The 26,763-nt window shown below is 48.2% G+C and overlaps 1 protein-coding gene across 2 annotated transcripts in view; it reads left to right on the plus strand.

Annotated features, from left to right (window-relative positions):
• LOC126535749 (uncharacterized) overlaps positions 1-26,763 on the plus strand; it is a 338,961-nt gene that overhangs the window by 189,899 nt on the left and 122,299 nt on the right. For both annotated transcript variants that reach the window (XM_055073350.2, XM_055073351.2), the window contains exons 11-13: positions 2,193-2,318; positions 3,942-4,064; positions 9,082-9,273. In XM_055073350.2, coding sequence (XP_054929325.1) covers positions 2,193-2,318; positions 3,942-4,064; positions 9,082-9,273 — 441 coding nt within the window. The remainder of the gene's footprint in view (positions 1-2,192; positions 2,319-3,941; positions 4,065-9,081; positions 9,274-26,763) is intronic.

Genomic DNA, 26,763 nt, shown 5'->3' on the forward strand with positions numbered 1-26,763 from the left:
ACGCCGTAGTGGGGGCCTCCGGAAATTTTGACTCCTTGGGGCTCTTTAACGTGCACCTTAATCTATGTACACGGGTGTTTTCGTATTGCTCCCCTGTCGAAATGCGGATGCCGTGGCCGGAATTCAATCCCGCGACCTCGTGCTGTGCAGCCCAACACCACAGGTACTAAGCAACCACGGTGGGCGATGCAGAAAACAACGATAATAATCTATAGCCTGGAAAGGTAACAAGACCTCAGGATCGCCAGTCAGCCTCTAGAGTCTGCGACTGATTATATTTGCCTAGGTAATTTATTCACAGGGGACCCTGTTTATGATAAGGAAATTTACAGAAGAATGGAAATGGGTTGGAGCGCAAACGGCAGATATGATCAGATCGTGACCCGAAGCATTACCATTATCGCTAAAAAGAAAGGTGTACAATCAGTGGATCATACCGGTGCTAGCGTATGAGGCAGATTCTTGGAGATTTGCAAAGAAGTGCGAAAACTAGTTATGGACCGCACAAGGAGCAATCCAACGAAAAATAAATGATAAACGTAATGGTTGGAGGCAGGACGAGAGCGGTGTGGATCAGAGAGCAAACGGGGATAGCTGATAATCTAATTGTCATTAAGCGAAATAAATGGAGCTGGGTAGGTAATGTAATGCGTAGGTTAGATATCTGGAGAACCACCAGGTTTACAGAATGGGTGCCGAAAGAACGGAAGTGCTGTCGAGGACGGCTGAAAACTTGGTGGGGTGAAGAAATGAGGAAATTCGCAGGCGGAAGTTTGTATCGGCTCGCGCAGGCCAAGGGTAAATTCGAGGTCGCAGGGAGAGGCCTTCGTCCTGCTGTATACATAAAACAGGCTGATGATGATGATGGTGAAATTTGTTTTGCATGTCGAGGAAATTATAAACGTGCTGACGTCGTCTTCGGTGACTATAGCTTTAACCAGGAGGCTGGGTTGTTAGCGCGCAGAACTCTGGTTAGGGCAACTTGACTTGCATTACAACATGTCACCTCGAGCGCAGCGGCTTCATTATTTAAATTTATCAAAACGAAGTTGAAAATCAATTTAAACTATAGATTTGAAGTCGTTTGGAATTACAAAAAAGTATGTTTTTTATGAAAACCATATTGACAAAGTGAACAACCGTAAACTAAAAAATTCCGAGGACGCCTAGGGAAATCTTTTATGCCATATATGGGAACGCTGGTTTCAGCGGGTGGCCCCAGCGTTGACTCGGAATAAAATATTTACTTGTAATCGGCTCAACAAACCTGTGCTGGAATAGCAAACAAAGCAGCATGGACGAAACTTGGCGCAAGCGGAGAGATTCCTCGGGCGTCAAGCTGACTGTGCAAGCGTGCACTGAAATGTACCGAGTGCCACCCGAGCAGAGCAACCTTCGACAGATTCGTAGCGGTGATGTGTTTGAGCGAGTTTTGATTTGGAGGAAGATGTAAATTGGCCGCGTATCTTCCTGCTTTGTTGCAAATGGCGTGTGGGTGCGTAAGTATGAAGGTACTACGCTAGTGCTGGGCATGCTCAAAAAGGTATTCGCAGTTTTACATTGGTGTTGTAAAGGGGCATACGGTTTTGAAGCTGATACATTCTGTAAGGGCTTCCTCACGTTTTGAATAAGGTTCCGTGCAATTATGGTACTGTGCTCTACTTTCAACACTTGAACAAATGTTTGTTTGTTTGCTTTCTTCACAATGAATTATTTGAGTATTTCTTCTGAAACAGACGTCAGGGCTTGAAGTCGGCACTTTTCAATTGTACCATTTATCTCGCGTTTTCGTCTCTATCGCGCATTCATGTAAACTATGAGTGTAAAACTAAACGAACCTTAATTTAAAGGCAGCAGTGTGAAGTCATGCGAGACGAATTCATAGGTCTAACGATAAGAGATCAAAAGGTATATCACTGCGTAAATAAGATGCCGTAAATAGTGAAACTCATATCGTACGGGGGGCGGAATCGTGCTACGAAGAAAAACATGATTTGAACTTGCGCGGATGTTATAAACGAGTATGTTATGGCTAAGGGATACCGATTCGCAAATAGCCGAAGCCTAAGTGAGACGAACGCAGAATTGAACTCCAAGGATGGCGGAGAAATGTCAATCGTTTTATCCCCCGGTGTCGCCCCGCAAAGCTCGCTTGTGAAAGCGCCATTGTTTTTCTTTTCGTTTGCAAACAGACAGCAACGAATGTGAGGGAAATCCCCGCATCTGCAGCCAGCTGTGCACCAACACTCACGGAAGCTACAAGTGCTCCTGCAAGACCGGATACACGCTTTCTGCCAGCGACAGCTTCCAATGCATCGGTGCGGCACAGTTTGTACAATCTGTTTAATTAGCTTTTGCAAGTAGTGACATTTACTTCCTCATTACGACGTCTTTTATCTGTTAATTAGTCATCTAAAGCAGAAAAACATAAAATGGAAAGCTGTTCCTGGGGTACTCAACTAAATGCGTGAGCGAGATAAGGCGTCCCAAGCTGATGGGCTCGCTTCGCCTCCCGAGTCACGCGGGGTTCACGGGAGACTCCGTAGCGATGGGCTTCGGAGTAAGTTTGATTACTTGGCCTCCGTTATTTTAGGTAAAATTCTAGTAAAACTCTTGCTTGGGCTAGTTGGTTCATGCTTGTATTAATAAAGACAAGGCGGCAGAAGAGCAGGACTCAAGAAGGAGAACACAAAAGACAGGGCCGGCGCCACTGACAATAAGTTTATTTCCGCAACAAGCCTGTCTTATGTAGGTTAATCAAGCCGAGTCACGCACGAAACTTTAGAAGTAAAATACAGCAATCTATCGACCACTCAGGAATCGTATCTGGCACAAAATATCGAATGAGCAAACAAGAACCACACGTGGAGCAGCACGGGAAGCAATTAATCGAGTATAGTCTTTTCCAAGCCAACATGGACAAAAGACGAGACATGAAAAGTACTGTTTACGCTTCACTATCAAACTATCCACAACATAACACGCTTCAAATGCGTAAGGCCCAGTCAGTGATAAAAGCCGCACGACTATGGGAATAATGACCGACGAATAACACCGAACAAACATGAATAAAGGCGTCTAAGTACAGCGTCTGCGTCAAAACTAATATCTCTAATAGTCACTCACCTAAAAAATAGATAAAACATGTGACCCCGCGCATAAACAGAACCATGTGACAAACTATCAAATGGACAGAACAGTTGAACGATAAAGGGTTTAAAGAACAGTGTCAGCGTCGAAAAAAAAAAACGCAACAAAAGCTTAAGAGCGGCATTTTTGCATTACGCTCCTGTCGTGATGCGCTCCCTACACAGCAAGGGAACCGAACTCGCAGGTTCTGAAGCAAAAAATGACTCTCACTTAATTTGTCGGAACTTCTTGCCTGTTCTCCCACTACCACTTCTCCCTCTACCAGGCGGTGGCACACCGGCCATGTTCCCACCCCTCGCCCGAAAACCATTTCTGGCTATGCGACTGCCCGCTACCATCGTCGCTGTCGTTGCACCAAAGCGTCATGTTTATCCATCCAATGATGTTGCTGTGTGTTCCTCCTTCGCGGGTCCCTGCATAATCAGGCGCGGACGAGGCCTCTCAAAATGGACGCCTTTTTTCACTCTACGTTTCGCAACATATCTAATGTAAGTTTTGTCACATTATTACGGCAGCTAGTTAATAGGAATGTTCCGTGAGTGAAAGGGAACTGCTCCAAATGCTGGTGACCTTGTTGGTGCCACCAGCAGAGCCTGAGAGTGAATGTGAGTTTGTTGGAACCTCTCATATATATAGTCAGACACGATTCCTATGCCAACCGCTCTTTCACCCATAATCAAACACGCGCTTTTGACGCCCTCGTTGGAACAGCCTGTCGTACGTATGTACGAGTGAACCTCAGCCGCTTACGATGCAACTAATGGCAGCTGTGTCTTTCTCTTTGTGTTCAGATAATGACGAATGCACGATGGGAAATCACACTTGCAGTCACATCTGCGTCAACATTGAAGGAGGGTATTATTGTCAGTGCCCGAAGGGATATAAGATCACTGGGGACCTGAAAACCTGCTCCGGTAAGCTTTTCGTCACCCGTACGTTTGTTTGGGTGCTTCGTCCAGCTGCGAACCACTTGCCAAGTGCCGAGTACGAATGCCACGATTCTTCGCTGCATATGCATCTAGAAATATGAGTACTATAGCCTGCAAACGACTTTTCTGCTGAGCGACATGCCTGTTTTGAACGTTTCCAGGCTCGAAAAGCTGTATATTTGCTGTACTCCATATATGGTAAGAGTAGCAATGGCCCAGCATTGAAGCAGGGGGCACAGTGTGAAGCGAAACAAAGATCTCATTGACTTTTGCCGCTCTGGCTTCCTGTAGAACCAAGGCATACATATTTTTCAAATCCGTGATGTCACGTTAAGCTCCCGGTGCAGATGTTTACACACACACGCTAACTGAAAAGCTTAATGATTTTGAAATACTTAATTTTGCCTAGAAGTATTGATTCTGAACAATAGATGCGCTAAGAAAGTGGGAAACTTTTGGTATTCGCTTGTAATGCGTGTTGGCTTCTTTTTTGTGCTCAAGGTAATGAAAATCGAAACTTGAGGAAATGCATGAGCTGAACAGTCTTATGGTGCTGTTATTTTGCCTTTTTATTTGATGCATTGCCAGTTTTTCTTTCCGGAAAACTCAAAGTATGGTAGCCGTAAGAAAGAGAAACGTAAAGCAAGAACAGACGAGCAATACTAAAAGATCACATATGACGTTTGTCTGTGCACGTAACTTCATCAAATGTTTCGTCTCTGCGATATCGCTAAATACTCGACGTATCCCACGCACATGTGGACATCCTTATAAGGTGAGATAAGACGTAGACGCAGTACAATGATTCTGTAAATATAACCCAATCGCGAAAATGTAATACATTGACGCAAACATATCTGTGTAGGAGCAGCGCGATATGAACTGACGTAAAATCTAGTAAAGCGATGTGGCTAGTTCTCGCCATAAATAAAATTGGTGGTTTCGCCCGAAGCATTGACTGCGATAGCAATGTTTAGCGTTTCGCTTGAACTTCTCGGACGGGGGTCTAACTATGCGCCGGTCCGACAGACTCGGTATTCGCGGGTGTGCAAGCTTGAACACGCCATGTAGGCCCTGCAATGACATCGCCCAGACGCCACTACGTTGCCCGGGAAGAGCCCCGCTAGTAAAATTGTATCTTTTCCGGTCCACGAGATACCAGCATGGAGGCTCCATTTTCTATGGAAGAATTAGAAGCTGCTATGGCGCTCTGTAGGTGTTCGTCTTCACCAGGGCCCGATGGCATAACATATACTGCTTTGCGCCACCTAGGCCGAGAAGCACGAAGAGAACTCCTCAGCCTTTTTAATAGTTCATGACAAGATGGTGTCGTCCCACAGGAGTGGAAACGCAGCCGCCTGATACCGCTACTAAAAGCAGGAAAATCGCCGCTCGAACTGGCATCGTATCGGCCTATAGCACTTGCAAGCTGCGTCGGGAAATTCATGGAACGCATGATCCTCATGCGTCTCGAATGGTACCTAGAACACCACAAGATTTACCCTGATTCTATGGCGGGATTTCGACGAGGCCGTTCATCGATTGACAGTGTCATCGATTTAGTGTCGTCTGTAGAACAGCAAAAATCTTGGAAACGATTACCAGTAGCGCTCTTTCTGGACATGAAAGGCGCTTACGACAACGTTTCCCATCAACCCATTCTAGACGCACTTTTGACAATTGAACTAGGAGGGCGAGTATATCGATGGATCAGAAACTACTTGACACAAAGGTCCATGTTCGTACGTACGGAAGATGGTCCGACTACCGACCACTACACATGCCGAGGAGTTCCCCAAGGTGGGGTTCTAAGCCCTATTCTTTTCAACCTCGCGCTTCTTGGGCTGCCCGAATCCCTACCGGAAACAGTGAGTGTCTCAATCTACGCCGACGACATCTGCATGTGGTCATCAGCGGTCACTCGACTGCAGGTTCGCGCAAGGCTGCAGAAAGCAGCAACACAGGCAACTTACTATCCTCACACACAAGGCCTTACCATCTCAACAGAAAAATGTGCCTTAGTCGCTTTCACACGAAAACCAATGTCTCATTATCCAGTGTGCATTAATGGCCAGCCTATCTCCTACAAGAGAAATCATCGGTTTTTGGGTGTCATTGTTGACCGGGACCTCTCTTGGAGCCCTCATGTTGCCCACTTGAAGAAGAAGCTCACATCTATTGTTCATGTCTTCAAGTTTATCGCCGGGAAAACATGGGGATCCTCAGTGGGCTCCATGCTACAGTTATATCGAGCACTTTTCATCGGATTGCTACGTTACAGTTCTCCCGTGCTTGCTAAAACATGCAAGTCAAATCTTCGAGAACTACAGAGCGTGCAAGCAAAGGCACTACGTGTTTGCCTAGGACTTCCGCGGAGCGCCTCAACAGCAGGAACCATTATAATGGCTCGAGACCATCCGATCGCGACTTACATTAGCATCGACACGCTTAGGGCCCATGTTCGTCATGTTTCACGTATGCAATCAAGCTCTCTTGCCTGCCTGCCAGAACGACGACCACAGGCGTCCTTCTCCAACGAGGTCAGCATCCATCGTGCCTGTCTACCATCGGGCTTCACACCCTCAGCACGTTCAACCTCAGCTTTGTGGTGTTTAGAACAACCTCAAGTGCGTCTCACGGTTCCAGGGATAAGGAAGAAGGCCGACCTGCCTACCTTGGCCCTGAAGCAAGCAGCTCTGGATTGTTTGAACACTTTCTACTTTGACCGAGTCCACATATATACGGATGGCTCTTCCACTCAGACCAGCTCCACCGGCGCAGTGGTTATACCATCACGATCAATTAGCGTCCGATACAAGATTTCTCATATGACAACATCGACCGGATCGGAGCTTGTTGCCCTCCGAGGTGTCGTTGATTACATTAACAGCCAACCCGCTAATTGGTGGGCAATATTCTGTGATTCGAAGGCGGCCTTACATGTCTTCTGTCATCTCTTCGTCGCGGGTCCTGTGAACAACTAGTGTCGGAGATACGAGAAATGCACCATCGTATGATAGCGAAAGGACACGACGTCGTGTTTCAGTGGCTGCCTGGCCATTGCGGTATCTCCGGCAACGACCTTGCTGACGAAGCTGCTAGGAAAGCACACGAAGGAGCAACACTTGTTTCTGTACCTTTATCGCGGACCGACGCAGCCCAACACCTAAGCAAGGTAGCACAGCGTATGACATTAGAGAAGTGGCACACACCTGAATTCACCCAAGAACGATTGCATTCCCTCGACCCCTCTATGCAACTGCGGCTGTTACCAGGGCTTCTGCGAAATGAAGAAACAATGCTGTGCCGCTTACGCTTGGGCGTCGCATTCACCAATGCATATACATTTTTGATTGGAATGACTGATAGCGTCGACTGTAATGCCTGCGGTGGCGAGGAAACTATAGAACATCTGCTGTGCTACTGCCCATCTTTTCAAAACGAAAGACATGACCTCTGCACAGCTCTCAATCAGCTAGATAGAACACCGTTCACCTTGAAGAAGATCTTGGGACCATGGCCTCGCATATCGCAGCAACAAAAGGCCACAAAAGCTCTGCTGCGATATTTGAAGGCTACTGGATTGAGTCAGCGTCTGTGATCCGGACTCAGTGACCGAACGATATACACAGTAGACTTTCTCTTCCTCTCTTAATCTTTCCGTCCCCTTTTCCCTTTCCCCAGTGTAGGGTAGCCAACCGGACTCAGTCCTGGTTAACCTCCCTACCTTTCCTTTATCATTTCCTATCTCTCTCTTTCAGGTGGTCGCACTGATATTGTTTTGCACTTGTAATATATAATAGCCTGAGAAGATTTAAGGTAAAAGGCATGCGCTAGCCATGAATGTTATGTTTCATGAGATCTGTTTGTGGGCTGCTGCTATTCTGAAAATCCTGAGGAATAATTTAGTCAAGAACGTAAGACCTGGTGTGAGCAAGTTTATGACTGAATAGGGGAGCAATATAACCAAACCATATATTCAGCGCGGTCATGTTGCATGCATATACCTAACTATATTTGGGTATTGGCCAGGAATGGGTCCACATGGCCCAAGTTTTTTTCTGTACTAGGCAAGGCAGCAGCACGCCAGCTTCCGCACAGACAATTTATGGCGCCACTGAGTCCAAGAATCGGGCATCAGGAGGAGGCCCAAACGAAATTCTTCCTGCAATGCAGAAACAAAAAACAAGAACAAAAGAAAATGTAAAGACTGAAGAAAAAGAAACTGTAATGATACCCGAGGGAGCAGTCAAACTAACTGACGCAAAATAATAAGATTTAAGTTACCGAAGAAGATATTAACGTCCGCACTAATAAAACATATTGAGAATAGGTTTCAGTGAAGTGAACAGTGAACAGAGAACAGTAAAGCTACAAAAAGTTTACATGCTAATCGTTTTGTTTGTCTTAAAAATTCGAACGCGGTGTAACAAACATCCCTGCCACTATAGTCTTTGCGTCGAGACCAACTTGATATTATTACCTGAAATGCTGATTGCTCGTTCAACCTGGCACAGTGGAGCTTCAAGTAACCTCTTTCTCTTGTTTCAGAATTGGTGGCAGGACAAAAAGAAGTGGTGTATCGATTCGATTTCAGTACAGCTGCGGCGAAAGGGGGACACCATCAAAAGGACACCACCAAAAATGAATATGTTGAAAGTATAAAATATTGATGCAAAACTAGCGACGGGTGGGCCAGTCAGTCTGGCATTATTTACACAGTAGTGCAGATGCACATGGACGACGAAAGAAAAAGACGCGACACAGCGCTAACAGCTGTGTGTCTATTGCGCGAGGGCAGATATATATATATATATATATATATATATATGGGCGCAGCGGGCATGCTTCACTAGCAGGTCAAAAGCTCACAATTTCCATGGCGCACCGCTTCCTGCATGCTTTAAAAGTGAATAAGAATCATACAAAATTAGACGGCGATTCGCGTTCTGTCGGAGGTGAGCTCGGCATGTGATGACATCTTTTCGCTTTTGTTTGATAGCCGTCACTTGCCCAATGTTCGTCGAGGCGTCCAACAGCGTAACAACGTGCGACCCGCCAGTAGTGGACAGCTCTGCAGCTATCGGAACCAGGTGCAACGTTAGGTGCAACGCGGGCTTTTATCTGGAAGGTTCCAATGTCACAATGTGCACAATGCAAGGCACCTGGACCCACGGACCGCCGACGTGCGAAGGTGCGTACAGCAAGTATGTTGGCTGGGCTACGTGATTTTGCTGCCGGTGGGTTGGTGGGTGGATGGATGGATGGATGGATGGATGGATGGATGGATGGATGGATGGATGGATGGACGGATGGACGGATGGACGGATGGACGGACGGACGGATGGATGGGTGGATGGATGGATGGATGGATGGATGGATGGATGGATGGATGGATGGATGGATGGATGGATGGATGGATGGATGGATGGATGGATGGACGGATGGACGGACGGACGGACGTACGTTATGAGCGTCCCCTTGGCCACGGGGTGGTGGGTTGCGCCACCAAGCTCTTGCTATTATACTGCGTAATATCGTACCTAGGTTAAAAAAGACAAAAAAGAGGAAAATACCCTATGAACTCGCACAACCAAATTTTAGGATCCCCTATTGCAAACTTTGCTTTTGCACGTCTCCTTTTTTGTCGTTTCCCTACTTTTCTTCCACCAAACTTCCCATCGCCTCTTACTAATCTCTATTGCGGACATGCTTACTTTTCCACTGCTCTCGCTGAACTAAAGGGCTTCAAGGAGGCCAGTGGTGCCTAAATCGACCGCTGGGCAGACGTCTTCACATTCTAATAAAACATGCTCCATTGTTTCCCTAGCTTTACCACAGCAAGCACATGCTTCTTCTTCCTTCTTATATCTCGCTCTATAACTGCGTGTTCTAAGGCATCCAGATCTCGCTTCGAATAGTAATGAGCTTCCCTTTGAGTTATCATAAAGTGTTTCTTTCCTGATTGCGTTTTCTCCTCTTACGTAGTAACTCATGGCAGGTTTCTTTTCCATTGCCGCCACCCATGAGATTATGTCAGCCTCTCTGACTTTCCGCTTGACTTTCTTTGTTGCTGTGTTGCCCACCCTGCAGGCCGCATACTTGCAGGCAAGGTTCCTAGTTCTTTTTCTTCATTGTGAATCAATGTTTTTCCTGTACAGATACCTCAACACTGTCCCAGCCCATTAACTTTCTTCCATATTCCTCAGTCGTTCTTCATAAATAGTTTTACTGCGAGCTTCCCTGACTTCAAAACTACTCCAGCCCATATCACCCTGCAGAGCTTCATTTGTAGTCTTCCCACTGACCTTTGGTTCCGATCGAGTCCTGATTGTACCCCTGATTTAAAGCAAACAACCACATTTCCAAAAGTAAGTCCTGGAACCATTACACCTTTCCACATACCCCGGAGCACCTCGTACCTATTGTATCCCCATAGCGCTCTGTGCTTCATTATGGCTGCATTGCTCTTCACCTTTACTGTTATGGTTTTTTTCCTATGTTTCCATATATCCATTGCCTTCGTGTATCCATATACCAAGGTATTTATATTCTCTTATCCGAGGTATTTCCTGGCCCTGTATTTCCACTGTCTGTTCACTGCTTTCATTGAATGCCATCTGAGGAGGAGAAAAAATTTATTTGCTCTAATTGGTTAGAAATTAGCGGTGGTAGATGTGGTCGGCCGTCTTCACGGTCTTCTTCCCCATCTGCGCAGGGTCGACGCCCCTATTCCAGGGCACCACTGAGGGTGGCTACTCGGTGAGCGTGCCTTACTAGCCCATGCTGCACTTTCGGGTCGCTGCTGGAGAGCACCCTCTCCCACTGCTCCGCACTCGGCTCTTTTATTTGAAGGAATTGTTGATTCTGAACGCATCCCCATGTAATGTGATATAAGGTGGGCTTGGCGCCGCACCAGGGGCAAATGTCTCTATACTGGGTGGGAAACACCTTGCTTAGTGTGTTTAGATTTGGGTATGTTCCTGTTTGCAGCCTCCTCCAAGAGGTTGCTTCATGCTGATTTAGGCTGTTGTGGGGTGGAGGGTATTTGATTCGGACCCCCTTATAGTAATTCAGAATGTCTGAGTAGCTTGGGTTGACTGGTATGGGTTCCTCACGGTCGGTGCTTGTGGCCGCTCGGTTTGTGTGCTCTCGAGCTGCCTTGTCCGCCCTTAGGTTCCCTTCTATTCCAGCGTGTCCCGGTACCCAGAAAACTGTATGTCTGACTTTGTTGTTAGCCCTGCAGGAGCGGAGGATGTGAAGCGCTCTGCGTCCTATTCTGCCGTTCATGTAATTCCGACACGTAGCTTGCGAGTCGGTGAGTATTGTTAAATACCTTTCGGATCGGTAGCCATCCACTGCCGCTAGAGCTACGGCTATTTCCTCAGCTTCCGTTATCGAGCAGTCTTTCATTGACGCGCTGCTGATCTCTTTGTAGTCCTGGCTTATTACTATCGCAGCTGTCTTTACTATGTTTGTGCCTCTTTGCTTGGCGTATAGTGCAGCATCTTTGTATACTGTTGTGTTTTTTGTGGCCAGGTACTTTTCGTCGTATTTCGCCCTTGCGTCCCTTCGCGCCGTGTGGAGATTTGGGTCCATGTTTTTGGGTAGGGGGCTAACAGTGTATGTTTCCCGATATTCATCTGGAATCCCCTCCGTCCTTTGGGTTTCTTTGATTGATTCCACGAAGCCTAGCCTTATTAGCAGTTCCCTTCCCGTTTTGGTCTGCTGGAGTCTCATGAGCTGTGCGATACTTTGGGCTTCCTTTAGTTCTTCGAAGGTGTTGCTTAAACCAAGTGCCATTAGTTTCTCTGCCGATGTATTGTTCGGCAGGTGAAGTGATATTTTGTACGCTCTGTGCAAAATGGAGTCTACTTCTTGTATTTCCTGTTTGGTGCAGTTGAAGTACGGGAGTGAGTATGCGACCCTGCTGACCACCAGGTTGCCAACCAGCTTAAGTGTGTCTCCTTCTTTCATCCCATATCTCTTTTGTGACACCCGCGTGATCATGCGTGCTATTTGGGTTGTTGACTACTTGAGTGTTTTCAGCGTGTGGGTGCCGCGCTGGTTGGATTGCACCCACATTCCAAGGATCCTGATTTGTTGGCTTTCCGGTATCGGCTGCCCTTTAGCCGCATGTTAAGGCTTTCTTTGCTTTTCTTGCCCCGTGTAATTCTCAGGAGCCCGGATTTCTCCGTTGAGCACTCAAGGCCTCTTTCCCCGACGTATTCTTCCACACAAGTGGCTGCTTCTTGCAGATAGCTTTCTTTTTGGCACAGCGAGCCTTTAGTGGCCCAGATGGTGATGTCATCTGAATATATGGCATAACACCTGATTTTCTGACTCTAAATTTCAAACCTAAATTGTTGCCTTCCTTTCCACAGATATTAGCCAGACGTTGCAAATCAATTTGCTTGTTAGCTAGAAACACAGTGTAGTCCGCATAAAATAAACCTGGAAGCTGCTGCTCCAATACTGCGTTTGCTTGCTGCAGTACCACCTGTCATGTTAGTTATAAGTATTTCCCCCTTTCTGCATGCCCCCTACTATAACAGGGTTATAGTTCTTCTTACAGTAACGCTCTATTCTCTACAGATATTTAATTTATACATAGAATATGTGCTCATAAAGTTTCATTTACAAGAGAGTAAAATGTAGTGTTGAAAACTGGAGAAACAAAGCTAGAGAACTTGGGCTATTACTATTAGTGGCAGAAAGTATAGAGCTCACTAAGAATCATCATTCTTGAAATTAGCAGCGAAATCATTTTTCTATGCTCATTCTCACAAGAAGTAACTTGCAGGACTGTCCAAGGTATACGAGGAGTAGGCAGGAAATATTTTTGCGCATCGGTATATAGTTCCGGGCATAACTGTCTGATTACTGGTGGGATTAGGAAGATTTAGTTTTGCTTGGCGCACGATACGTTACAGCGATAGCCGAGATGTTGGGCTTTTTGCGCATGCGCGTTGTATACCACAAATTACTGCGGTAGTTACCGCCTGTAACCACAATAGCATCCCAACCATATTACGTAGCCAAGTAGCCGCGACCATCCAGCTTAGACGGACCGCTTTGGTCCGAATTCGTGTTTGTAACTCGCTCTCCGCCCTGGCAGCAAGAACTAAATGGTAAAATCCGCAATCATGTAGTCTTATCTCACGCTGAGGGCAAACTGTTGCTTATGTTTTCTCGTTTTTATTGAGATCAGCTGTTTTCACGCTGCTAAGGCTACGGAGGCGGTGCCGAGCCGTAATGGTGGTTTAATTGAATTGAATTCTCGGGTTTTGCCTACCTAAGCAACGATTTCATTATGAGACACAGCTTAGTGGGTGACTCCGAATCAATGCTGATCTTCTCACAATGAACGGGACACTGGCGTTTTTGCATTTCGCCCCCATGGGAATGGGGTCGCCGCGGCCGCAGTTTGATCCCGCGACCTCGTGCTTAGTTTCGCAACACCCGGCTAAGCCACCGCGGCGGGTACTGCAAAGACGGTTGGATTTACAGTTGCACCAGTGATGCGTTGAGGATGCGGTACGCTATAAAAGCCTAATTGTACACTCTATGGATAATCTACTACTTCGCTCTAGAACGGAGCGTGATAGCAGTGGCAAGAAAACGCCGTATAGATCTTCGAGGGGACGACATGCTTCGGAAATCAAAAGCACTCGCGTGGCTCCGGCAATACGCTGAATTGCGTATCACGTGTTAACACGTCGTTTCAATTAAAGGGAAGCTGAAAGCTTTTCCAGAAAAAATGAGTGAAGAGCAGCACGTCGTGGTTTTCAACCCTCTGAATTCGAATATCGCATCGAAATTGAGCGAAAGAAAGCGCAAACATAGTTTATTTCGACGAGAAGTGCAGCAGAAGACACGCCCAGCTCGCGCGCCTCGTTTTCGCCTGTGATTGGTCGGGCGCCTCCTGACGTCAACAATGGCGTTCGTCCGGACCGACTGCTGCTGCTACACACGAAGCACGGTTCAAGGTAGTTTGGTGGTGTTTTGCTGAGACGGTCATGGAAAATTTCGAGAGCTTGCGTTTCTCTGAGGAGTTCGGCGTTAAGTCCAAACTCCACGAGAGCGATTTTGCGCGCGACGGTGATGGGCGACGGCTTCGAGCGACGAAACGGGCCGTCGCTTGAACAGATCGCTCGCTGTTGTCGCTCGATCGCTCGTTTCTAGAAATCTAGAACTCGTCGCTCGTCGCCCGGAAATGCTATGAGCGACTAGCCAATAGTGCGAAGCCGAAACTGGATGTACATAACTCAAATACTACTGTTTGTCGCACGGAACGAGCAAACTATTGAATTTTACACGTGCAAAAATAAGAACCTAGTGCATGACGTTCAGAAATATTTTATGCTCCTTCTTCAGTAAAATACATCAACTTAAATTGATAAAGCATGCGTCACGCTAGTTTCGGCGCGTATATTGCTACCCTCATACCGGGAAGTCGTCGCTCAAAGCCGTCGCTCGCGTGGAGTTCGGCTTGCAGGCGACGAGTGAACGCGACAGACATCGCCTCGCTTGTCGCGCTGTCGCTGTCGCGTGCAAGATGACTTGTAAGGGGTTTATACTTTACTGCCTACATGTACGAGCCGAGTGCGAAGAGCCGGCCTCTCCAAGAAGCAAAAAATGCTGGTGCAAGCACTGCTTTCCACGTGAACGAAGGCGAAGTGTTAGCATCTCCTTGTGTTGGAAATGTTCTTTGGCGAGTATGTTTTTTGCTAAGCTGCATTCAGCGTTCCAGTGAGTACGTTTCCGGGCAAACAGCTGTAGTGTTATGTTCCTGCATGCCTCCTCGTAGAACGTAAGCGGTGATGCGATCTTCGGCATTTGTGCGCTGCCCCAAAGCTGTCGGCAATCTACACAGACGGTTTAAACGCGGGAAAAGTTTACCGGCTGTTGTAGCACGTGTAGTATAGAACCTTCATCAGCGCGCCATCCGCACGCTACTCGTAACCGGCGAATTCCGTCAGCTACGTGAGATGGCCGGTTTCTCTATATGTGCGAGAGAAGGGGGAGCGCAGCGTCCTGGCGTGAGTAGGCTTTCCAACACATGCAAACTTTACGCTTGCACTGCGTTATGGTAGCTGCATGCAGGCTGTTTCACAACACACGTGCGAATAGAAAATTCACGGCGCTTGGCGATGAAACCTGCGTCAAGGGTGGGAGATAAACACGCACCTTCCGTTCAGCGTGCCATTTTTTTTTTTTTTAGGAGAACCCAAAGCAAGCATTATTGATAAACTCCGGTAGTAATCGTCACGGAAGTGGTTAGAGCACAACACTGTTGTTCTTGAGCGCTTGAAGTTGTTTCGCTTCACAGCAGCCTCCCACTTAGCTGAAAGCTTCTTGTCTTGCAGGAACTAATGGAACATCGAAACATCGTCGCGGCCCCTGGTGTTCGTGCAAGCGTAGGCTGCACTGAACGCCGGCATGATCGGCCTACAAGTTCAATTGATGCTGCGCACGTCAACTACCACTCCTATATACACACAAACAAAGGAATGTAGGGTCGAGCGAAGCAGATTAGGACGGCACGCACGCAGAAATAAGCCCGGTCAGGCACGGTCGCGGAGACTGCGAAGGAGCGGAACACCAGTGTTGACGTCACTACGCCGCGGTTTCCGGTCTCCGCTCGCATCGTCAGCGTCAGCAGCAGCGCGCGGCGCTCGACGGGGGGCGGAGCTACAGCGCAATTTTAACCGACGATTGCGTCGCTCCTAAGTGAAAAATCCCCCCCAAAATTTTACCTTCATGGTTTATGAGGTTCCCGCATCCGTATATGAGCGTTCTATTGAATTCGACAGACTCTTCAGCTTCCCTTTAAGGGAACTTGGCTAAATAACACCCTTCAGTTGCAGTGGCCAAAGCTGTTGGATAGGAAACTGCGAAAGCGCATACCTATTATTGTAGAAATAATTTTTCACTTCGGAAAACATAAATCGCAGGAACATCGGTTTGATAAACAAAATAATGCTTTTTCATAGCTGGGACCGCTCTTGTCATCTACCTCCTGCCAATGCTGACGTATAATCGTTATCACGCTCACCTATCACTGTCTCCAGCATGTTTGTAGTCAACGAGTGCATCTTTACTGCCGATCGAAAAAATCGGATAAACATATTCCACAGCGTTTTCCGCGTTGCCACTGCACGATCCGACACTCTGCCGAGTAAGCTTTCGATTGCACTGAAAAAAAAAGAGAAGTTGAAATTTCGACGGAAAGGCGAAGCATCGATTGCGATAGCAAATTAGTGGATGGCTATACAAAGTAAAGATAGCACAGTGTTCATAAAAACTCGCTAAAGACCAAGATGAAAAGAAAACATAGGACAGGACTGGCGCTATTTCCAACTGGCGTTTATTTCAAACAACCATCTATTTACGCACAGCGCATCAGGTACATCTTGTACTCATCATCATACAAAAGATTGTGTAAGTCATTTAGTTGATACATACGATTGTATGGTTCATGTGCCTAGATACCTCGAAAAAAAAACGGTGAAAAATCCTAACTAAAGTATTCTTAAGGACAGTAGTTTTATGGGCCGTATAAACTTGTAAACATAGGCATACTAACTAAATTGCTAAGCATGGTGTCCCGCGCGGAAAAGCGCGACGACCGGCAATGCGCGATGACCGCGGAAACTCACTGTCAAAACGCTAGATTGAGAAAGCGCGGCAGCAAAAGCTAGCGAAAGGAGCTTCATGCTGCGTTTGCGAGCAGGGATGCGACCTGGTTCTCCTGCGGGTGCCTTCCCAGATTGGCATACACGGGAACGAGGAAGCTGAGCGGCTCGCGAAGGCGGCCCACACAGTCCCCCGGTCGCTCGTGGTGACGCCGTTCGACGTTGCCTGCCACACCGTGGCCGGCATGTTACGAACATGACATCCGGACCCCCGCGTCGCCACCCTCCGAAGCTGCTGCCGCGCGTGGGCCTGCACCGACGGGCGCTGCTGCTTGGTCGCCGCATCGACTGCCACCGCCCCGCGGAAAAGAGTTACGGGAAGCCCTTTTTGCCTCAAGTGCGCCGATGTGGAGGACCTGGAGCACATACACTTGCGGTGCCCCGCGTACTCTGCTCATCGTGACGCGCTCACGAACGCCTCGGCCTGCCGTGCGACAGCCCTGAGGCGCTGCTCTTTCCGTCGGCTCTCACTCCTCGGTGATCGGGCGAACATTCACGGCGCTGCTCGACTACTTGGACGGCGCCGACCTGTACGAACGGCTGTAGCCACCGCGCCTTCCTTGACGTACCTTACCACTCGGCTATCTCGCACCTCTATACACTCTTTTCTCCTCCTACCCTTTATATCCCTTTCCCCCATCCCTACAGCGCTGCTGAGGTGCCTTCGCACGAGAGGCAGTAACGGCGCTGTACTTATCTCTTCTTTTTCTCTTTTAAAATCGCTCATTAGTCTCCCATTTATGGGAACTAAGCCGCGAAAGCACAGCGCACGGTGGACGTTGTCCCCGTTGCAGATGACCTTTAAGATACAGAGGCCCGCGCGGGTGGGCGCCGCCACCCAGGCCGTCCTGAGTAGAAGCCCCGCGCCGCTCCTTACCCACCCCCGCTGCCTTGCGCGCGATCGAAGACGGCTTGCTTCGTCCCTGCCTTCCTCCCTTTCGTGCGCAAGCTTGAGCCGCGATCGCCGGCTCACGCTAGCACGCTTAGACGCGCACATAGAGCATATGCCGTTTGGCGACGATTTTATCGCCATTGTACTTCATACGGAAACTCACGGCGACGCCGACGGCATAGATGTGCTCGGAGTGTCGATATGATTTCCATCGCAATAAAAATTGGCTATCGTTGTCAGTCCCTTTGACACATCTTAGAATAGCCGCCATCAGGCGCTTCGCCCCACCTACGCATTTAGCCGTCATTTTTTAATCAGCAAGGGATCACATCATCATCATCATCATCATCATCATCATCATCATCATCATCATCATCAGCCTAGTTAGGCCCACTGCAGGGCAAAGGCCTCTCCCATACTTCTCCAGCTACCCCGGTCATGTACTAATTGTGGCCATGTTGTCCCTGCAAACGTCTTAATGTCATCCGCCCACCTAACTTTCTGCCGCCCCCTACTACGCTTCCCTTCCCTTGGAATCCAGTCCGTAACCCTTAATGACCATCGGTTATCTTCCCTCCTCATTACATGTCCAGCCCATGCCCATTTCTTTTTCTTGATTTCAACTAAGATGTCATTTACCCACGTTTGTTCCCTCACCCAATCTGCTCTTTTCTTATCCCTTAACGTTACACCTATCATTCTTCTTTCCATAGCTCATTGCGTCGTCCTCAATTTCAGCAGAACCCTTTTCGTAAGCCTCCAGGTTTCTGCCCCGTACGTGAGGACTGGTAAGACAAAGCTGTTATACTCTTTCCTCTTGAGGGATAGCGGCAACCTGCTGTTCATGATTTGAGAATGCCTGCCAAACGCACCCCAGCCCATTCTTATTCTTCTGGTTATTTCAGTGCTCATGATCCGGGTCCGTGGTCACTACCTGCCCTAAGTAGATGTATTCCCTTACCACTTCCAGTGCCTCGCTACCTATCGTAAACTGTTGTTCTCTTCCCGAGACTGTTAAACATTACTTTAGTTTTCTGCAGATTAATTTCCAGACCCACCCTTCTGCTTTGCCTCTCCAGGTCAGTGAGCATGCATCGCAATTGGTCTCCTGAGTTACTAAGCAAGGCAATATCATCAGCGAAACGCAAGTTGCTAAGGTATTCTCCATCAACATTTATCCCCAATTCTTCCCACTCCAGGTCTCTGAATACCTCCTGTAAACATGCTGTGAATAGCATTGGAGATATCGTATCTCCCTGTCTGACGCCTTTCTTTATTGGGATTTTGTTGCTTTCTTTGTGGAGGATTACGGTGGCTGTGGAACCGCTATAGATATCTTCTAGTATCTTTACATATGGCTCATCTACACCCTGATTCCGTAGTGCCTTCATGACTGCTGAGGTTTCGACTGAATCAAATGCTTTTTCGTAATCAATGAAGGCTATATATAAGGGTTGGTTATATTCCGCACATTTCTCTATCACCTGATTGATAGTGTGAATATGGTCTATTGTTGAGTAGCCTTTACGGAATCCTGCCTGGTCCTTTGGTTGAAAGAAGTCTAAGGTATTCCTCATTCTATTTGCGATTACCTTAGTAAATACTTTGTAGGCAACGGACAGTAAGCTGATCGGTCTATAATTTTTCAAATCTTTGGCGTCCCCTTTCTTATGGATTAGGATTATGTTAGCGTTCTTCCAAGATTGCGGTACGTTTGAGGTCATGAGGCATTGTGTATATAGGGCGGCCAATCTTTCTAGGACAGTGTTCCCACCATCCTTCAACAAATCTGCTGTTACCTGATCCTCCCCAGCTGCCTTCCCCCTTTGCATAGCTCCCAAGGCGTTCTTTACCTCTTCCGGTGTTACTTGTAGGATTTCAAGTTCCTCTAGCCTATTCTCTCTCACCTTATCGTCGTTGGTGTTACTGGTACTGTATAAATCTCTATAAAACTCTTCAGTCACTTGAACTATCTCATCCATATTAGTAACGATATTGCCGGCTTTGTCTCTTAACGCACACATCTGATTCTTGCCTATTCCTAGTTTCTGCTTCACTGCTTTTAGGTTTCCTCCGTTCCTGAGAGCCTGTTCAATTCTACCCATATTATAGGTCCTTATGTCCGCTGTCTTACGCTTGTTGATTAACTTTGAAAGTTCTGCCAGCTCTATTCTGGCTGTAGGGTTAGAGGCTTTCATACATTGGCGTTTTTTGATCAGATCTTTCGTCTCCTGCGATAGCTTACTGGTTTCCTGTTTAACGGCGTTACCACCGACTTCTATTGCGCACTCCTTAATGATGCCCATAAGATTGTCGTTCATTGCTTCAACACTATGGTCCTCTTCCTGGGTTAAAGCCGAATACCTGTTCTGTAGCTTGATCCGGAATTCCTCTAGTTTCCCTCTTACCGCTAACTCATTGATTGGCTTCTTATGTACCAGTTCCCTCCGTTCCCTCCTCAAGTCAAGGCTAATTCGAGTTCTTACCATCCTATGGTCACTGCAGCGCACCTTGCCGAGTACGTCTACATCTTGTATGATGCCAGGATTCGCGCAGAGTATGAAGTCGATTTCATTTCTAGTCTCCCCATTCGGGCTCCTCCACGTCCACTTTCGGCTAACCCGCTTGCGGAAAAAGGTATTCATTATCCGCATATTATTCTGTTCTGCAAACTCTACTAATAATTCTCCTCTGCTATTCCTAGAGCCTATGCCATATTCCCCCACTGACTTGTCTCCGGCCTGCTTTAGCAGTGCAAAATCCCGTTTTCTTTATCGCCTCATCCAAGCCACAGCAATAGTGCCACCGGAGCGCGCCCCCGAAAGCTTTCACGACGCACCCCTCGGGTGCGAGCGCCGTGGTGCGGAGCCAGCCACGCGCACCACCGAACTTAGGCTGTCTCCGTCCGAATGGGACGGCCGGAGCAATACCTGTAGCGCGAGCAAGTATCGAACGCCATGAAAGAATATTTAGGTATCTCATCATCTGCCGCTCACCACCGCATCCCCTCCACACAGCGGCTTGTACTTGGGTGGTGCAGTCAAAGCGACTGCGATAGCCTCGGGTGTGGAAAGCGCCCGCACGTGCCTCGAAAAGGAGGGCGCTGTCACTACTATTTTCATAGAAGAGTTCCATCGTAATGGCCTCCTTTTTTTCCAACTACACTTGGCGCTTCTTCTTGGAGGCCACGGCCGATTGCCACAGTTCTCGCTCTGCCTCAAGCACATGCTCCTGAACCCATTTGATGATCTCACGCCGGGCTCTTCCACTTCCTCCACAGTTCAAGAGGCCGTATGTTCGCTCCAGGAACTGCGCATGCACCCTCCACTGCATCCGGATGTTTTTGAGATACTGTGAGCACAACACATTGCCTGACTTTCATCTTCCTCTCTATATATGATCATCCATTGTACATGTTCCTCATCTGTATATATCATCATCAGCTTGATCTTCGTGGTCGCAGCGTGCTCGACTGCAACAAAGCGGTTACCTATGAGTGGTGGAAGGTGCTTTTCGTTCCCCAAGACCTCTCGCACGTTTCCGCTGGAGCTCCGCTCGTGTGGCCGCGTAGCACCACCGGCCATGCTCGCGGCCGCGAATCCAGGCCTGTCCAATGCTGCCACTCCGCCTTCGCCATTCGTCGTGACCATCTGCAGCCGCCAGCGCGACCCACATGTCTTCGCTGGTCGCGCTCCGGCAGCAGCTGAGCATTTCTTGGCTGGGCGGAAGCTGACGATTGTGGCTCAATCGCACGCGCCGTATATGGATGAAAGCGGGGAGGTAGCGCGGAGCGACGGGGAGCAGCTTCGACTCCACCAAGTACTTAGCGCGGCCGAGCGCGATAGCGCGCACCGTGTCTTGAAAGGGATCTGCAGGCGGCTTGTGCCTTTGTGCGCGCTGTGTTCTCGTCGCTCTCGCGTTGAAGCAATAGACCACGCAAAGGTCACTTCGCTCACGGTTGCTGCCGCGTTTGCTCACGCCAGCATTTTGACAGCGAGTATTTGCACTCATCAAGTGAGATGTGTTCATGTTGGATTGTGCGCGCTGACGCCATGCTTGTTAATTCAGTTAATAAGCGAATGTTTCTAAGCTTATACGGCCGATAAGACTACTAACTTCGTATTACTATGTACGAATTTGCTACCGCAATAGCTGCTTCGCCTTCCGGGCGAAACCGACTTTTTCTTTAGGCCATAGAGCACCGCGGCAAAGACTTCCTACCTTCCATCCTTACCAAAGTTCTGCGCGCCTGAAACACTGTTCACAAGATGACTTCCTGTTATCATCCGCAGACCAACGGCTTAACGGAGCGTTTTCGTCATACCCTCTCAAACATGATTGAAATGTACATATGCCCCGACCACACGAACTGCGATGCGATCCTGCCGTTCGTGGCATTCGGTTATAACACGGCCTCGCAACGTACCACGGGCTTTTCTCCCTTGATCCTCGTGTATGGCCGCTCACGAAGTTTCGTTCTAGATGTATAGTTCCTTTCGACGCCAACATTCCGAGCAGCTCCTTTCTGATAATAATTTCTGTCTCGCCTCGTGGACTATACCGTCACCTCGCCCGCATTAACAACGGCCTCTCCCAGGACGCTCGGAAGTATCGCTATGACTCAACTCGCAGTGCAGTGACCATCTCTCTTGGCGACGAAATTCTTCTTTGGACTCTTGTTCGCGTTCCCGGCTTATGCGAAAAATTCCTCATCGACATGTGTGCACAGTGCAAAAGACGAGGACCGAAGATAGGACACAACACAGGCTCTGACTGTCTTCTTCCTCTCTGTCTTCATCCTAACATCTGTCCTTGTCTTTTGCGCTGTCCAGACATGTCGATACTGAATCACCAACTCGTCCAAGCTTCCACTTAATCAAAGCCTTCACTCGATTTATTGGACCTTACGGGGTCATCAATTGAGCAAACATCCCCTGTCAATTACCGCGTCTCGCCCCTTAGAACGCCCTCTGATCACCGTCGCCGTAGGACAGATATTGTATGTCTCTCGTTTAAAATCATATACTCGACGCATTTCATAATACTCCTTCACGGCCAGGTGGCCGCTTCGAGAGCGAGAGGGAATTAGTGTGAGCGCAGCACATACCTGACTTGCGTCTTCATCATTTCTACATATGATCACCCATTGTACATTGCTGTGCCTGACGATCCCTCAGAACAAAGGATGCTTCACCGGCAGCTTATGGTATCGGTCGGCGTTGGCTACATCGGTGTGGTGAGTGCTACGTGCTTGTTTCTCTTTTCGCCAGACTCATTAGCGCAGGTACTCGGTAATGGTGTTCGGTGTTGTTACCGATTTTGTATCGTAGACAAAGAATTGAGTGTCTCGCGTGCTAAATTACTAGTGCGGAAGAAGCACAGGGCGTACGGTGAGCATGGATGACTTTTACATCCAAGAACTCCTCGAAAGTCATGAGCAGACGGGCATTTGGGTAGGCCCTGCGAAAGGCAAAATGCGAAAATTAGAGCTTTTTGCTGAAGGAGAAGGATAGCTGCGATGAGGCCGGGGAGGCCAGAAAAATTATTTTTTAAGGAAAGAGTGCGGAGAAATTCTGCATTCCCCTGATGCTAGCGATAAGGACGGGCTAGCTAGTACCTAATGTTTGCCGTTCATGTCTCCATAACTCTCTCTAGAACAAGAAAGCACATGCTAGGAGAGTATGTTTGTGTTTTCTGGCGGTCACTGTTTTGGGGAAATTCAGCGTCTTTCACTAGCGAATTCCAGGTTTAAGGAAGCGTGAATTTTGAAGGCAAACAAATTCGTTATTTAGAAATTTGAAGTGCAGGACCTCCCTCTAATTTACGAGGAATTGGGCATTTCCTCTGGCTCCACAAAAACGAATGCAACAGTTCCCGACGTCATGAAGGCAGAAGAAGTAACGGTCGAGGAAGCTGAGGAGGCTTGGTAAACCACTGTTGAAAGAAAGCAAAAAGAAGTAGAGAGGCGCGTGAGGCGCGAGCGTGAAGCATAAATGCTCAAGAGGCGGGAGCAGGAGACACCGCAACGCCCCGCTCTTAGGATGGAAGAGGTTGAGCGGAGAAGTCAGATAATTAGATGGCAGATGGCGCGACGACAGCGCATACATTTTCAGGGCAGACGAGTATATAGTTAATTTCCTCGCTGGTTTTAAGGGTGTGTGTGTGTGTGTGTGTGTGTGTGTGTGTGTGTGTGTGTGTGTGTGTGTGTGTGTGTGTGTGTGTGTGTGTGTGTGAGAGAGAGAGAGAGAGAGAGAGAGCATGTCAGCCGAAACTTGTGGACCGAGAAAATCGCGGGGAGTATCGCTAAGTGCTTCTTGAACTGCTTGTCCGAGGAGAAAGCGTGAGACCACGATCGGGCTAAGCACGCTTTGTTCACGCATTTAGGGTCCAGCATTTGACGCCGACTTCGAAGGACAAAAAGAGAGAGAGGCAGAACTCGCCGAGGATCACTGCTTAGAACGACAGAAAGCTGAGCTAGTTGGCAAGTATTCATTATGCAAAAAGGTGAGGCGTGCAGACAGGACACAAGAGAAGTGTTCGTGTTGTCCACTTCTCTTGTGTCCTGTCTGCACGCCTCACCTTTTTGCATAATGAGGATCATTGCACGCGCCCAAGTTTCCGCTGTACGCCGCCACCATAAGATAGAAGCGACAAAACGCGATTTGCTTCCGGGAAGCGAAAGGGTAGCAAGTTCTTTCGTCAGGATTTTAAACAGGAGACTTCAAATTTCCTCGGCACGCATCAGGAGAAAGAGGGTGACGCAGCTGAAGTAGCGCAAGGAAATAGCTGAACAACAACTGAACTGAACAACAAACAACTGAAATATGTTCTAATGTGGGGCTCATAGAAAGCGTCGCAGACATCTCCCAATACTAGTCATTAACTCAAATTAACCACGCCAGGACGGCCGAGCTGTTTTTCGCTAACTGCGTCACAAGACTCATTTCCGTACCGTAACAGCCAAAATTGCTGGAAATGTGTCGTAGACTGTGTGACAAAATTTCTCACCATACCGTAGTTCAATAATGCAGTGGTGCCGTGTCTAACTGCAGAAGGAAAGCAAGGAAACAGTGGGAGCCCAATAAACTCGCTACATACAAAAGAGACGGCTCGCCGAAGAGGCGAACTTCACATGCGCAACCGGCCTCGCTGGCTTCGGTGGCGTGACTGGTACATGACGCATGCATCTATCGCGCCTGCCGTGCCGTTAGCTTCTTGCTATGTAACGCAAGAAAATTAAGTCGCGAAGTATAAGTTCTTTTACACGCAAATCTTTTTAGTTTTAGCGGGAAAGTATAAATAAAAACGAAACGTTGTCTGTAACTTCATTTGACATTCTTTCTTTTTTCGATGCTCCCATCAACTAACGGATGGGATTAACACTAGCCCTGACGTGTTTCCTGTTTCCAGTTTTCGGCGAGTGTCCCCTCTTGTTGAATTTGATTCTCTATGTCGCGCTTTGTAGTCGTTCGCAGATGCTGCGCGATACATGGCCGTTCGGCGGGGGCATGCATACGAACAAAAAGTTGTGCTATGACGAATCGACGCCTATGTTCGACACCGCAGTTCACTAACGTCGTGGATGGACGGTACGAGCTGCGAACATCAGCGCATAACATTTTGAGACATATCTGTGAAGCTTCCTCAGGTTCTCTCAATCGTTTACCGTATGCCGCTGTGTAATGAGCGGCCATACCGTAGTTACTAGACTGTGCTTTGTGTGCACGTAGATGAATATCCGTGTGGTCGTATCATGTCTTCGATCCAAAAGCATCAAATGTCCCATTCAGCGAAAAGGCTGGCGTCTACAGCAGCGAATCGGCGCCTCAATCACCACGTCACGTGCGCGCCTCGACGGTCGAAGCAGAGCGGGCGACGCCGCGACGCCCTTGCTCTCGGAAGCCTCTGTGATCCCCGCAAGCTCTTGCCTCGTAATGAGTGCGAAAAAGTTTAAAAAAAGGGATACATTCGATAGGAAAAATGATCGCGGTAGTGAGTTTCGAACTTACCACCCGTGCTCAGAAGGCGAGTGCCTTACCCACTGGGCGAAACAAGCGCCTCGCAGACAGCAGGCATGTGCAGCCTGCTTTATGACATCATGCTACTTGGTACGAAATTTCCATTGCCAAGCTCGGCGTGACGAAAGCGGTGGCTTCAAAATCAACGCGGCTTACTCGAGAGCGTCCTGATTAGATTCTGCGGAAGTCGGAAAAGATAGCATGACGTCATGAATCCAAGTGCGACGGCCTTGTACTATCTAGGAGGCGTTGGCCAAGCATCTAGACGCACTCACTTTCCCGGGAGCAGTTGACAACTCAAAGGACCACCTAGGGGCGTTCAATTGGACATTATTGCTTTTTCATTCACAACTCATAAGTGCTTAGGTGTCCTGAGATTGTTTAAGAATGCTCTCCTCTTTCTTTCCTTCCTTTCTTTTCTTTCTTTGAATGTGTGTTTTTCCGTGAGTAAGGAATTTGGGGTATTGTGCTGGCCGGCTCTGACGTAGCCTACCGTGGCAGCTTTGCACGTGAAAATAATAAGAAGAACTAACGTCACAGCATCTGCGCAGTTGAACCCCATTCTGCGTGGGTACCGTAAGAGTCTTTGGCATGAGAATAATACGACGCTGCTTCGCACGAAAGTGCGAGCATTGGTGGCGATAGCAAGGTGAATTAAACCATTACGCGAAGTAAGGCTCGTAGGGCTGTGGGCTTGTGTAAATGGGAGTAAACCTTCGCTCGGTAAGTAAATGTGCGTGGTGTCGACAAGGTCACTCGATGAGCACTCGTGGTGAGGCGCAGCGGGGAGCGCTTGTCCCGAAATTAACGTTGCCGGCTGCTGCTGGCTAGCTTCGCTATTTCAACTGCGCCTCGCCTCCAAAACACCACAGATCACGTGACCTCCGGCGCTTTGCGCGCGGGAAGACGACGCGCATAGGTGTGTTACTTTCTAGCACGCGTCAAACCACCAGTTTTTTTCGGCTAGCCCTGGCACCCGGTAGCAGATCACGTGACCTCCAACGATCGCGCTCGACGGGCAGAGCCGCACATGCCATCACACCAGGGACTACACAGCGACGCCGACGGCACGAACG

Source organism: Dermacentor andersoni, chromosome 4 (assembly GCF_023375885.2).
Source record: "Dermacentor andersoni chromosome 4, qqDerAnde1_hic_scaffold, whole genome shotgun sequence".
NCBI lineage: Eukaryota > Metazoa > Arthropoda > Arachnida > Ixodida > Ixodidae > Dermacentor > Dermacentor andersoni.